Source organism: Capricornis sumatraensis, chromosome 4 (genome assembly GCF_032405125.1).
Source record: "Capricornis sumatraensis isolate serow.1 chromosome 4, serow.2, whole genome shotgun sequence".
Taxonomy (NCBI): Eukaryota; Metazoa; Chordata; class Mammalia; order Artiodactyla; family Bovidae; genus Capricornis; species Capricornis sumatraensis.
The window spans coordinates 107,767,611-107,783,221 of NC_091072.1; the positions used below are offsets into that span (position 1 = coordinate 107,767,611).

Sequence of the window (15,611 nt, forward strand, 5' to 3'; positions counted from 1 at the left end):
GCCCACCAGGCTCCCCCATCCCTGGGATTCTCCAGGCAGGAACACTGGAGAGGGTTGCCATTTCCTTCTCCAATGCATGAAAAGTGAAAAGTGAAAGTGAAGCCGCTCAGTAGTGTACGACTCTTCGCGACCCCATGGACTGCAGCCTACCAGGCTCCTCCATCCATGGGATTTTCCAGGCAAGAGTACTGGAGTAGGGTGCCATTGCCTTCTCCGATTTCACTCTAAATTGACCAATAATTCTAGGGCAGCATAAAATGGTGACCAAGGTTGAAGTGCTAACATGTACTTATTAGCAACAGTAAATCATTCCATCCCTCTGAACCTATCTTACTATAAAATTAGAATATTACCTTCCCTATAAGCTTAGAATACAACTAATAAATCAAGGGTGATAACATATAGGAAAATGCCTTATAAATTGGAACCTGTTATACAGAGAGAAGTAAGCCAGAAAGAAAAACACCAATACAGTATACTAACGCATATATATGGAATTTAGAAAGATGGTAACGATAACCCTGTATGCGAGACAGCAAAAGAGACACAGATGTATAGAACAGTCTTTTGGACTCTGTGGGAGAGGGAGAGGGTGGGATGATTTGGGAGAATGGCATTGAAACATGTATGATATCATATATGAAACGAGTCGCCAGCCCAGGTTCGATGCATGATACTAGATGCCTGGGGCTGGTGCACTGGGACGACCCAGAGGGATGGTACGATGAGAGAGGAGGGAGGGGGGTTCAGGATGGGGAACATGTGTATACCTGTGGCGGATACATGTTGATGTATGGCAAAACCAATACAATATTGTAAAGTAACTAACCTCCAATTAAAACAAATAAATTTATTTAAAATTTTTTTAAAAATAAAAATAAAAAGTTCAAAAAAATAAAAAATAAAATGTAAGTTAGAATTATTTTGAAAGAAAGCTTTATAATAAACCAAAGGTAGCATTCAGAAATCAAAATGAAGCCCTGATGATTATGCATAATTTTAACATCACAACATAATATATTACTGGTTATAAGCTTAGGCTTTGGATCAGAAAAACCTGAGTTCAAATACTAATTGCATTTCTTAGGAGCTGTGATATCAAGAGGACGTTACTTAGTCTTTCTAAGGTGGTTTCCTCATATATAAAGCAGGTAATACCTACCTCAATAGGCAATAGTAGAGTTTAGAAAGATAATGTAGACGAAGTACTCTGCACAATGCCTGGCATATAGTACGCACTCCATAAGTGATAGGGTTTATGATGTAATACTAGGGCACTATTGTGGAGGATGGTGAAATTATAGAGATCTGAGTCCAAGTCTCAGTTTAAGTCACTCAGTAATGTATGAACTTATGTGTGTTACTTAGCTTTACTGAGCCTGATTCCCTGTCTATAAAATGGAAGTGATAACAATCACTTCAGAGAATTATGAGAATTAAATAACATATTGTAGGTAAAACTGCCCGGTTATCATAAGTCTCAGTAAACGTTCATTATCGTTTTCATTCCTGCCCTCTATTGCTTAAATACATAAAGGTATATAATTAATTAGTATACTTCTGTCCCATTTGGGGGGGGAGGGTGGAATAAAGCTAAAATCAAAATTTACCTATGAAAGCAAAATTCCTACATCAGAAACTTTTAGAAGAAATAACATTGAATGAGAGATCTATGTTAGTACTAAAGGAGTATGTACATAATAACAAACAAAAAATATGGAAAACATGGTATTAAAAAATCTCAAAAAATTTCAACTCATCTAAAATAGAAACCACAACATAAAGTAATAAAATTTAAAACAGAATTTTGAAGTCCAATCTCCTAAAAAAAATTTTTTATATTTAAATTGATTTATTCAACATCACAGAAAATAACAGTTTCTCTATGCTATTTAAAATCTTCAATATTCAAATGTAAATGTTGGTTAGGGGTTTTTTTCCTTATTTTCATGTCATTTAAAAAATATTGTTTGTAGAAACTAATATTCCATTGTTTAACCTTGGTTTGTTTTTCCGTCTTATTACTTTAGGTTTGCTTTGGGCATTCAGTTTTAAGAATAACCACCAGATGGCTCATCCCACCAATGATCTTTTAACTTGGTTTTCTGAGGAACAGGCAGCATTCTCATAAATTTCCTTTTTAGCATAATAAATAAAGACAGCCATATCCATCATCTGATAAAGACTTGAATTCACTATTCTCATAAAAATATTCTGTATTTTGTAACATGAAAACATAGACATTTTATTGTGATATATATTAACAAGATATTTTTCCAATTAATAAAACATTTTTACTGATTAGTTCTTTATACAACTGTATTTTTATGTAAGAAAAATATTATATTTTCTTCCCTTTGCTGTATACAGCTATGAAGTATTCATTTTTAATCTGAATTAGGGTCAAGTGTCTGCAAAGTCTGTACCCATATGAACAATATGCTAATTGTACTATATTAGAGGCGCTTGCCCTAGAGTAACCTTCTTGCCTCCATACTGGACAGCGGCCAACCTGCAGCTTAATGCCTTGTTTGTAATTCAATTGTTGGGCTGCACGCTGGTTTTCAAATATAGTTGTACAAAATGGGAACAGTAGGGGGCATGCAGAGCTCGTTTGTTATCATACTGTACTAGAGGACTATATTTTACTTTCTGGAATCTGTGGTCTTATTTATTTAGAACACTGAGAATGGCATTATTTTTAAATATATGCATTAAGTGTAACATGGATACTATGTAGTTGCAAATATTTTGACTGCCTGTCAGTTTCATCCTGCTGCTGTATTTTACTGAACTTACTTTAGCCATACGTGTGTGTGTGTGTGTGTGTGTGTGTACAGGAAATTTTTTATTTAATATGTGACTGGCAACTGCATACATTGTATTTGCATTTTAATTCACAAAATAGCACTTAATATAAAAATGCTATGTAAATGGTAAAGTATTATACAAATGATAGCTATCATCATTGTTCTAGCATCTAAAATTTTATTGAGAAAAACTACTTTCACATTATGAATGTGAATTGTTTTATCTTTAAATATTCAATAACTATAAAATGGATGCTCATGTAAGGCAGGCAAAAATACTAGAACTACTCATTTATGTGGGATTTTCTTATTAACAAATATCTTTACAAATGTCCAACTTAGTGCTATTGTACCTATAAACAAATGCCAAAGAAGTTTTCAAATATCTCCTTTAGCAAATTCAGCAATAGGATCATCTTTGGCAGGGTAATGACAGAAACAACCACTTTTTCAATGTGGCTTTGACTTCACGAAACTCTCAAAAATCACAGCATGAGCAAATACTTGATAAACGCACCTGTTCATTGACTCTGGAATGTGATGGTCCATGATGAATAAGAATCTTCACAATTTCCACATCTCCTTTCCAGGCAGCCAGGTGAATAGGAAAATAACCTTTGTTGTCTGCTACATTTGTTGATGCCTCATATTGAAGCAGTTTGAGAACTATGTCCCTAAGAAGGAAAAAAAATACAACAGAAGAAAATATGCTGAACAATATGGCTACTATTGAACAGATAATCATAAAAGTATATTAGATACTGACTAGAAATTTAGAGTAATCATTCAAACTATCACCACCACCACCACCACACACACACACACACACACACACACACATACACACACAGCATTCATTGACTGACTCATACAAGTACTAGAGATCTTTTGGGCAAAATATATCTAATTTTATTAACCGAATGAATTTAGTAAAATAACAGTATACCTCTTCACATCTCTTTTTAAAATGGAGTATTCCCAGATAACTTATATCTGAGATTTAGTCCGAAGGAAGACTTGAGATGCAAGCAAACACCCTGTTTACAAAGAAAAAGTTATCATCCTGCTAAAAGACATTTAGGAAATTATACATCATTCCGATAGAGAACTAGAATAAAGGATTGAAGATTCATATTAAAGAGAAAGCAGCACAGTAGGAAAGAGACCCTGAAAGGTTGAAAAAAAAATTAATAACTTTCAGCCATGGCATAGAACATACTTTGAATGTGTGTTGTTTATATTTGTATACTGTTTCACTTTCCTCCTCCAAGCCTAAGAAATTATTTTAAGAGGGAAATTCATTTATGAGACAAGCTCTATCACTGATGCAATTACTCTAATGACAAGATTTCAGAGAAAATAAACCCCATTTTAACATTTCTTTCCTAAAAATAGTATTAGTTTATAAGTCCTGAATTTAAAGGACTTGAATGTAAAGTACCAGTTACACAAGTGAAAGTATTAGTTGCTCAGTCATGTCTGACTCTTTGCGACCCCATGGACTGTAGTCCACCAGGCTCCTCTACCCATAGAATTCTCCAGGCAAGAATACTGGAGTGGATTGCCATTCCCTTCTCCAGTGGATCTTGTCAACCCAGGGACAGGGATCAAACCGAGAGATCGAACCCAGGTTTCCTGCATTACAGGCAGATTCTTTACCATATGAGCCACCAAGGAAGCCCAGCTATGCAAACTACCAATAATATGACCACTAGAGTATCAGTTAGTCTCATTTTTCTTTTTCTTTCCTGTAGAAAATAATAATAGTGCCTATTGCTCAACACAGGTAAGAACATTAAATGAGAACATAAAAGAGAAGCCATTCAATGAATAGTAAAACACTATACAAATATTAGTTCTTGCCCCAAGTAAAAATAAAATTCTTTAAAAGTAAAACTGCTTCCTTCAAATCACCTTTGGAAAAACAGTCTGAAAATCAGAAGGAAACCTGAAGTTTGCCCAGTTTCTATGCATCTTCTCACCTCTCCACCATGTAAGAGTTTTATATAAGCTCTTCCATTCTCAAATAAGTAACTTACAAAGTGGTGAAAATGATTCAATATTTGAGAATAATAAAAGCAGCTAAGAATCAGAAGATCTGGTTTGAAGTCTTAATTCTCTAATACTTAGTTACTTGGTGTGTGTGTGTGTACCTGTGTGTGCTCAACCACTTCAGTCGTGTTTGACTCTTTTTTTGTAATTAACTGATCTATTTTAATTGGAGGCTAATTTCTTTACAGTACTATAGTGGTTTTTGCCATACATTGACATGAATCAGCCATGGGTGTACATATGTCCCCCATCCTGAACCCCACTCCCATCTCCCTCCCCATTCCATCCCTCAGGGTCATCCCAGTGCTCCAGCCCTGACCACCCTGTCTCATGCATCAAACCTGGACTGGTGATCTATTTCACATATGGTAATATACATGTTTCAGTGCTATTCTCTCAAATCATCCCACCCTCGCCTTCTCCCAGAGAGTCCAAAAGTCTGTTCTTTATCTGTGTATCTTTTGCTGTCTCGCATATAGGGTCATCATTACCACCTTTCTAAATTCCATATATATGCGTTAATATACTGTATTGGTGTTTTTCTTTCTGGCTTTCTTCACTCTGTATAATAAGCTCCAGTTTCATCAACCTCATTAGAACTGATTCAAATGCATTCTTTTTAATAGCTGAGTAATATTCCATTGTGTGTACCACAGCTTTCTTATTCATTTGTCTGCCAATGGACATTTAGGTTGCTTCCATGTCCTAGCTATTGTAAACAGTGCTGCAATGAACATTGGGCTACATGTGTCTCTTTCAATTCTGGTTTCTTGGTGTGTATGCCCAGGAGTAGGATTGGTGGGTCATATGGCAGTTCTATTTCCAGTTTTTTAAGGAATCTCCACACTATTCTCCATAATAGCTATACTAGTTTGTGTTCCCACCAACAGTGTAAGAGGGTTCCCTTTTCTCCACACCCTCTCCAGCATTTATTGCTTGTAGACTTTTGGATAGCAGCCATTCTGATTGGTGTGAAATGGTACCTCATTGTGGTTTTGATTTGCATTTCTCTGATAATGAGTGATGTTGAGCATCTTTTCATGTGTTTGTTAGCCATCTGTATGTCTTCTTTGGAGAAATGTCTGTTTAGTTCTTTGGCCCATGTTTTGATTGGGTCATTTATTTTTTCTGGAATTGAGCTGCAGGAGCTGCTTGTATATTTTTGAGATTAATTCTTTGTCAGTTGCTTCGTTTGCTATTATTTTCTCCCATTCTGAAAGCTGTCTTTTCACCTTGCTTATAGTTCCCTTCATTGTGCAAAAGTTTTTAAGTTTAATTAGGTCCCATTTGTTTATTTTTGCTTTTATTTCCATTCCTCTGGGAGGTGGGTTATAAAGAATCCTGCTGTGATTTAATGTCAGAAAGTGTTTTGTCTATGTTTTCCTCTAGTAGTTTTATAGTTTCTGGTCTTACATTTAGATCTTTAATCCATTTTGAGTTTATTTTTGTGTATGGTGTTAGAAAGTGATCTAGTTTCATTCTTTTATTTATTTATTTATTTATTTTACTTTATTTTACTTTACAATACTGTATTGGTTTTGACATACATTGACCTGAATCCACCACAGGTGTACATGCGATCCCAACATGGATCCCCCTCCCACCTCCCTCCCCACAACATCCCTCTGGGTCATCCCCATGCACCAGCCCCAAGCATGCTGCATCCTGCATCAGACATAGACTGGTGATTCGATTCTTACATGATAGTATGCACGTTACAATGCCATTCTCCCAAATCATCCCACCCTCTCCCTCTCCCTCTGAGTCCAAAAGTCTGCTATACACATCTGTGTCTTTTTTGCTGTCTTGCATACAGGGTCATCATTGCCATCTTTCTAAATTCCATATATATGTGTTAGTATACTGTATTGATGTTTTTCTTGCTGGCTTACTTCACTCTGTATAATCGGCTCCAGTTTCATCCATCTCAACAGAACTGATTCAAATGTATCCTTTTTAACAGCTGAGTAATACTCCGTTGTGTATATGTACCACAGCTTTCTTATCCATTCATCTGCTGATGGACATCTAGGTTGTTTCCATGTCCTGGCTATTATAAACAGTGCTGCAATGAACATTGGGGTACATGTGTCTCTTTCAATTCTGGTTTCCTCGGTGTGTATGCCCAGCAGTGCAATTGCTGGGTCATATGGCAGTTCTATTTGCAATTTTTTAAGGAATCTCCACACTGTTTTCCATAGTGGTTGCACTAGTTTTCCCAGCACCAATTGTTAAAGAGATTGTCTTTTCTCCATTGTATATTCTTGCCTCCTTTGTCAAAGATAAGGTGTCCATAGGTGCGTGGATTTATTTCTGGGCTTTCTATTTTGTTCCATTGATCTATACTTCTGTCTTTGTGCCAGTACCATACTGTCTTGATGACTGTGGCTTTGTAGTAGAGCCTGAAGTCAGGCAGGTTGATTCGTCCAGTTCCATTCTTCTTTCTCAAGATTGCTTTGGCTATTTGAGTTTTTTTGTTTGTTTGTTTTGTATTTCATACAAATTGTGAAATTATTTGTTCTAGTTTTCTGAAAAATACCATTGGTAGCTTGATAGGGACTGCATTGAATCTATAGATTGCTTTGGGTAATACACTCATTTTCACTATATTGATTCTTCTGATCCATGAACAATATTTCTCCATCTATTTGTGTCCTCTTTGATTTATTTCATCAGCGTTTTATAGTTGTAACCCTATAGATGGTAGCCTGTCGGGCTCCTCTGTCCATGGAATTCTCCTGGCAAAGATACTGGAGTAGGTTGCCATGCCCGCCCCCAGGGGATCTTCCCCGCCCAGGGGTCAAAGCTGCATCTTATGCAGCTCCTGCATTGCAGGCAGATTCTTTACCAATCTTGGACAATTCAAATAACCTCTGTCTCTCTTTCAGACACTGTTAAAATGGAATTTAGAGATAACCCTGGCCTAAAAGGGTTTTGGTATGAATCAAATGAGAAATGAATATTACTGTAAAACTGTATACAATTAAAAACTATTCTTAAAGCTATTTGCTGCAATACTAAACAATTTTTGCCTTCTTTTTTCTTTAACTGAAATATATTAGTATTTAAATAAAAGGTAAAATAACACCAAGGGAAGCACTGTTCAATACATGGAGTGGTCAGTAGAATTTAATCTTACAAAAAAAAAAAAGCCTTCTACAAATCCATATATTAAAAAGGGACAATTATGTGAAGGGTTTTAATTTCATTCATCAATGCCTAAGCAAATCAAAAAGAATTCTGAAACTTCTAAAACATTTCCTTTCTATGAGGAAAGAGGAAAATTTGATGGAGTCATCAATACTATTTTCTTTTACTCTCAAATCCTTCAGAATTTCATTTGTTCTTGGGCTCAGTTTTTGTTGACATTTTCAAATAATGTATGTATGTGATATGCATTTATTATCAAGAAGAGTTATGATATAGTGAAAAAACTGACCATCTCACTAATTATTTGTATTGTGTAAGTTACTACCACCTAATATCTAAATCAGAAAAGAATAATCTGCATGTTTATAACATTATCTTTGGTGAACACCAAGATTCTAAACAAATACTATTATTTATATTTAAGTTTTTTAGCTTATTTTATTACATAAATATTCTATAAAATTTATTTTTTAATTTAAATGTATTTAAAATCTTTTCTCTTATTCAGAGATACCAGCTAATGAACTGGGCGAACTCAGATTTCTAATATAAAAACATATTTTTGAAATATAAAGTTATATCTTCGGTCAAATGAGTGCCTATTGGTCTCATTGAAACTTCAGCAAAATATTAATCAATAAAGTATCATTAATCTTTTTTATGATGTATCCATGTATACCACAAGTAATATGTATTATACAGGCCTTTTTCATCCAGGCTTATCAAGAACAAATTAAATTTCAGTTACTTTCTTTAATGTCTAAACAAGAAGAGTAGTTGTTTTTGGTTTTGGGGGTAGTTGGTTTTGGGGAGGGATATAATTGAAATATAACATGATTTTAGTTTCAAGTGTACAACATAATGATCTGATACATTGCAAACTTATCACCATGATGAGCCTAGTTAACTTCTCTTTTTTTACTTTTATTTATGTTGCATCTTATATCTTCCAAAAGTATCATGAATATGTTGACTGTGCTTGCTTATCTGGCATAAAATATTAAGTTGTATTGAGGAAAACTGTCTATAAGCTAGCAAGCAGAAAATACCTATATCTTAAACCTAAAGTGGTAATCTTTCTTATAGCATTTGACAAAAAATTCTCCAAAACACTAAAATAAATGTAATTGATGATATCACAGAAAAAATAATTCCATTTCCCAGGAACAAAACAAAATACCCAATTAAGTTTAATAATAATTCAGTTTAAATCACTGCAACATTTTGCAGCTTGAGGTTAAAAATGTATGATCAGGTAAAAAATAGGAATTCTAAAAGTATTGATTTTTGCTATCATGTTTAATTTGTTTAATTTTTTGATAGACATAAATAATACTTCTGATTAGTATGAAATGTCTTTTAAGAAGTTCAGTATACATTCTAAGCAAAATTAAATTAATTGTGAAGATTCAACATTCAAATTTCTTTACCTCAACAACAAGTTTCTCTACAGTTAACCAAAGAAGTTTATTTCATTTCATCCTCCTGTGTTTGCAATGTTCATTGCAGCACTGTTTATAATAGCCAGGACATGGAAGCAACCTAGATGTCCATCAGCAGATGAATGGATAAAAAAGCTGTGGTACATATACACAATGGAGTATTACTCAGCCATTAAAAACAATACATTTGAATCAGTTCTGATGAGGTGGATGAAACTGGAGCCTATTATACAGAGTGAAGTAAGCCAGAAAGAAAAACACCATTATAGTATACTAACGCATATATATGGAATTTAGAAAGATGGTAACAATAACCCTGTATGCAAGATAGCAAAAGAGACACAGATGTATAGAACAGTCTTTTGGACTTTGTGGGAGAGGGCAAGGGTGGGGTGATTTGGGAGAATGGCATTGAAACATGTATAATATCATAAATGAAATGAATCACCAGTCCAGGTTTGAGGCATGATACAGGGTGCTCAGGGCTGATAACACTGGGATGACCCAGAGTGATTGGATGGGGAGGAAATTGGGAGGTGGGTTCAGGATGGGGAACACATGCACACCTGTGGCAGATTCATGTCAATGTATGGCAAAACCAATAAAATGTTGTAAAGTAAAAAAAAAAAGAAAGTTTAAAAAAATAAACAAAAAATTTTGAAATAAATGCAAATCATCTTCATATGGATGTAATAAGCTAATGACATGCAAATTATCCATTAATAAACTAATGAAATTCTCAAAGTCATTAAGTCCCTTTTGATTTCAGACTTTCTTGAAGATTTTATTTCTCTTTTTTGGAAATAAAGTTGCAAATATGCTCAATGTGGTCAGAAGACTTTAGGACAATACACTTCATTTTCTAACTGGAGCTCCTTTATATACTGAATTCATTCTCACAGATTTACTTCCAGATAAAGCAAATAAAGTCAAATTTAACTAGTTAATATTCTAATCCAAGAAAGAAGCAATCAACCAACGATATTTGTAGGTGATTCAAAGAGCAACTTCATGGACTAGATTATATAAATTTTTAGAGGAAGTGCTCTTCTTTCATTAGAAAGCCTATTCTGAGCAAACCAAAGGTATAGCAGATAGTTTACTATCTAGAGTCTAGACCCAATTTGAGATACAATATTGATTACAGATAATGGAGGATTATCTATAATTGAATCCTTGTCTAGGATTCAAGCATTAACATTTAAAGAATCAAAAGCAAGAACAGAAAATAACCCCACAGATATCAAAGAACAAACATATTTCAAAGATACAATAACAATTTATTACTGACATTTTCCAAAACAGCGTCTAAGAATCACAATGTACCAAACATAGTTTAATGAGATGAAACTTAACAAGAAAATAAAACCAGCAATTTTCTAAGAAGAGAGAAATCAGAATGAAATATGAACATACAGGTTTAGTAAAACTTTATAGGGATTATTAATATAATAAGATTATTATTTTAAAAGACAGAAAAGAAAGAGCTAAGAAAAGAAGGAAAGAGGAAGAGAGGAAAAGAGGAGAGAAGAGGGGAAGAAAGGAGAGAGTAAAAAAAGATAGGAGGAAGTGGAGGAAAGAAGAGAGGAAGTTGGCTATTTCAGAAGAAATTGCTATTGCTATTCAGAAGAGAATTAATTAAAGTAATAAAATTTGCAAAAATATATGAGAGAGACAATGAATCCTCCATATTTTAAAAAGAAAAAGAAGAAAAGATAAATCTCTAGCCTATCTACTGAAATAATTTATTTACAATCATTGCCAGTTAAATTTGTTCTACTGACTGCTTTTTCTATCATTTAAAAGTAACAATTTTCTCATCTGTAATTACAAATGACACAGGAAATCACCAAGAGTACAATTTCTATTGTGTCCTGATTTGGCTGAGTGGAGACGAATTTTTCATTGTGAAATAATGTATTTCAGGTATATAAAATATTGTTCCATTTGTGGGATAACTAGCTGTGATAAACAAGACTCTCAATAAAACATACAAAATAGTGAGGATACAGTCTTAATTTGCAGTGTGAAGGCCACAGATTATATACTGGAGGAAAGGGGAAAGCATGTGCCCAAAGCAAATGAATAAACTATAAGACCCTGTAACATTTCTTCTAGCTCTATAATTCCATGAACTTCTCTGATGGCTCAGTCCATAAAGAAACCGCCTGCAATGCAAGAGACCCAGGTTCGATTCCTGGGTTGGGAAGATCCCCTGGAGAAGGAAACAGCAACCCATTCCAGTGTTCTTGCCTAGAGAATCCCATGGATAGAGGAGCCTGGTGGGCTACAGACCATGGGGTCCAAAGAGCTGGACATGACTGAGCAACTAACACTTTCAGCCTAGAAACCACATTTATGAAAACAATGTAAAGTTGATGGATACAACAGCAGCAGAAACAAGGATAGAAATTAAGTGTTTCTATGCTGACTACTAAGGCTTGCTTGGGAGGAATACAGCACAATGTTTCATTACCTATTTGAAGGGAGAATACCAAAGATGAAGAAAAGGAAAACCATTGTCCTCTGGCTCTGAGGTATATTCTATGACAAGTTTTTATCCTACAAATATCTTTTCTTATGGCAATATTTAAATAAGCATTCCGTGAGAATACACTACTTGATGATAATGGGAGGCAGCCAGAAATACATAATGTGACAGAGAAAAACCAACAAGAAATTAGAACACTGATGTGCATACAGTCACAGAGTGATATAATGTAAATTACAGGTAAAAGTATACACTCGGACTCTAGATACAGCCCCACCTTGATGATTAAGTGGCCACTAAGTCACTTATCCAGTATGGTCTTGTTTCTCCATCTATAAAATAAAAGAAGTAATGAAGGTAGGATAGAATAAATGATCTCTAACTTTAAAAGTCCTTGATAATTTAAATAATTTAAAATCAAGAATTCTTTCTAGATGAAAATCCAAATTTCAGAACTGTAACATCATAGTACCTAACTGAGCCACAAATAACAAAATATTATATCATAAAATGTTATAATTAGAAGGAATATGGTGTATTCAGTACATTTGAACTGAGGCATAAAGAGGTTAATTAAACGGCTCAAGGTCATATAACTGGCAGGGAAGGAGAGATGGGATTAGAATTTTCCTACTTTTTTCCAATACCTGTATGATGACACTAAGTAAAATCTTTCTCTTCTGGGAAAGTAAGAGGGAGGGAACACTATCTGAGTGGTTTTGTTAAAAAAAAAAAAAGAGAAAGAAAGAAAGAAAGCAAAAAAATTAAAAGAAAAATGATACCTTTAGATGAAAGCAAAGCAGAGATATATAATCCTCAGAGAACATCTGCAATTAAAGATCTTAAAAGAAATATAGTCAAATTCCCATCTCTTTATGATAAGCTTAATGACTGCTATTCAATTCACCTAAATTATCCTCACTTTGTACACTGCCGATAAAACTAAAAATTGTGCAAGAGGCCTCAGAGAAATATATCTTAATGGTTAGAACTTCATAGGATGTCACATATAAACCAAAAACATTTACTTAAAACCACTGAAAATCAAGAAAGGGACATTTGGGTACAATATTATTTTGAGAAATAATGCCAAGCTGAGGCAGAACAAGAAAAGTTGTATAGCTCAAATAGTCAAGCCCAAGATCTTCCATCCATTATACTTGATAGCTTGTCTTCCCAGCTGGGACTAAGAAATATGGTTCCACCAGAGCCACTGAATCCACAACTAAGATGGCCAAAGAAGTCAGCTTGGGCTGATTTGATTGACTTCCCTCCTGATGACTCAGGTATGAAGAAGAATAAATAGCAGTTCCTTTAAAAGACTCAGATGGTAAGGATCTGGACACATTTTCTGCTCTAGAGAAGGGTAGCAATATAGCTGAAAAAGATTCGGCAAAATAAAAAGTTCTAAGTTCGGTGGTATACGGTGACATTTTATAGAATAAGGACTGGATGAATAAAATTGTAATTTGGGAATTCCAATACTAAGGACCTAAGTGATGAAACATTAAGTCTATGATATTTTACATAATTCAAATATTCTTCAAATGGAATGATAATGTTCAATTTATGCAATAAGTTTTAAGGTAAATGTCATAATGATAAATAATGACAAAAATGGTAAGGTCCTTGTGATAATCAAATCTAATGAGAATATGAGAGCTTTAAGATCATTAGGTGTAATCAAGTATAACTAAGTCCTTTGTATCTCAATTCACAGAATGAAAGAAATGTTAAATGCAAAATTAAAAGATAACTAGCAGTAATTTTGGAGGCTTTCCAGGTGGCTCAGTGGTAAAAGAATTCGCTTGCAATGCAGGAGACGCAGGTTTGATCCCTGAGTCAGGAAGAACCCCTGGATAAGGGAATGGCAACCCACTCCAGTATTCTTGCATGGGAAATCCCATGGACAGAGGAGCCTAGTGGGCTACAGTCCATAGGGTTGTAAACAGGAAGACACGACTTAGTGACTTAGCACACTATAGTAATTTTAAGGCAGTAATTACCATGTGGAGAATGGCATTCTATCATGTATACTATCATGTAAGAATTGAATCGCCAGTCCATGTCTGACGCAGGATACAGCATGCTTGGGGCTGGTGCATGGGGATGACCCACAGAGATGTTATGGGGAGGGAGGTGGGAGGGGGTTTCATGTTTGGGAACACATGTAAGAATTAAAGATTTTAAAATTAAAAAAAAAATAAAATAAAATAAGGGCATTAAAAAAAAAAAAAAAAAACTGAAGTGAAACGAAATGATCCAGATCCAAAAAGACTAACTTGAATCATTAAAGCAAAGGAAAAACAGATAGGAGAGGAGACACATGAACAAGGTCACCTTTCTTCTGATGAAGGACGACAGAACATTTGACTCATTCAGAGGAATCCTCACACTTTGTTACTAAACCATTAGGTTTCCTGGCTAAAACACTGTCAATAAAATAGTGTTGATGGTTATACATTTTTTCACTCTCCATATCATAGACTATCACATTATTTGAAATATAAGACATTCCACAGGTTAAAACCCAAGAGACTATTCATGAATGACAAAGAGAAAGCATGTTAGCTTAGTTTGAGGATTTCAAAGAGGTTTGTGAAAGTGGCCATGGCTTATAAGAGCAAGACTCTACTAAAAGAGTTCATTCTTAGTGAATAACCCTATAATTTGTGAAGACACCCCAGAAAGTAGGGAGGCATCATTAAGTGGTTTATCCCATCAGTCCCTAATCTTTTGGCACCAGGGACTAGTTTCATAGAAGATAATTTTTCCACGGACCCAGGGAGTGGGGAGAAGGGTGGTTTGGGGATGATTCTCACAAGGAGCACGCAACCTAGATCCCTTACATGCACAGTAGGGTTCATGCTCCTGTGAGAATCTAATGAATATCACTGACATTGATACTGACACTGAGTTTAGGCATTAATGTGAGTAATGGGGAGAGTTTGTAAATACAGACAAGCTTTGCTCACTCTCCTGCCTCTCTCCTCCTGCTGTGCAGCCTGCTTCCTAACAGGCCATGGACCAGTACCCATCTGTGGCCCAGGGGTTGGGAACCCCTGATTTATCCCATTCCCATGCCAAATGTACACGTGACTAACATGGTCCTGGCACTTCTTCCATTTTCCCTGTGTGATCTTTGACTTGATCTGCACTCTGCACATACTCATCCTCAGCAACATTCCTACCACTTTCAACATGTCAAGTGTTGAACACCTGGTGCTTCTCCAAATTCATCTAAGCCCAGGGGACTCACGGCAACATGAGACAGGAACCATCAGACATAATTAACTTCATCACATGTAACTAAATACACACAGATTCCAGTCCAAATAAGTGGCACTTACTTATGTCCATTTAAGGCTGCATGGTGTAAAGCCGTGTAACCCGAACTGTCTGTGCAGTTCACATTGGGGCCTCGCCAGATGCTGCAAATAAAGCACAAGCACACAGTTAACAGTGGAGCAGAATTGTGCTTTGCAAAACAGAAGGAAGCCTGATAGTCTCACAGTTGGCAGCATGTTTCATATGAGGATTTTACTCATGTAGAAAACAACTGCCACCTTTCCTGCACTCCCCTCAGAACAATATCTTTATTCATTTATGATTCAGAGAAGTTATTAGTGAATATAGCTACCATTAGAAATTATTAGCAAATGCAGA

General features: G+C 35.2%; 1 protein-coding gene across 5 annotated transcripts in view; it reads right to left on the bottom strand.

Moving 5' to 3' along the window:
- ANKS1B (ankyrin repeat and sterile alpha motif domain containing 1B) overlaps positions 1 to 15,611 on the bottom strand; it is a 1,136,988-nt gene that overhangs the window by 964,574 nt on the left and 156,803 nt on the right. For all 5 annotated transcript variants that reach the window (XM_068970630.1, XM_068970629.1, XM_068970628.1 and 2 more), the window contains exons 2-3: positions 15,296 to 15,376; positions 3,328 to 3,484 (exon numbers count right to left, since the gene is read on the bottom strand). In XM_068970630.1, coding sequence (XP_068826731.1) covers positions 3,328 to 3,484; positions 15,296 to 15,376 — 238 coding nt within the window. The remainder of the gene's footprint in view (positions 1 to 3,327; positions 3,485 to 15,295; positions 15,377 to 15,611) is intronic.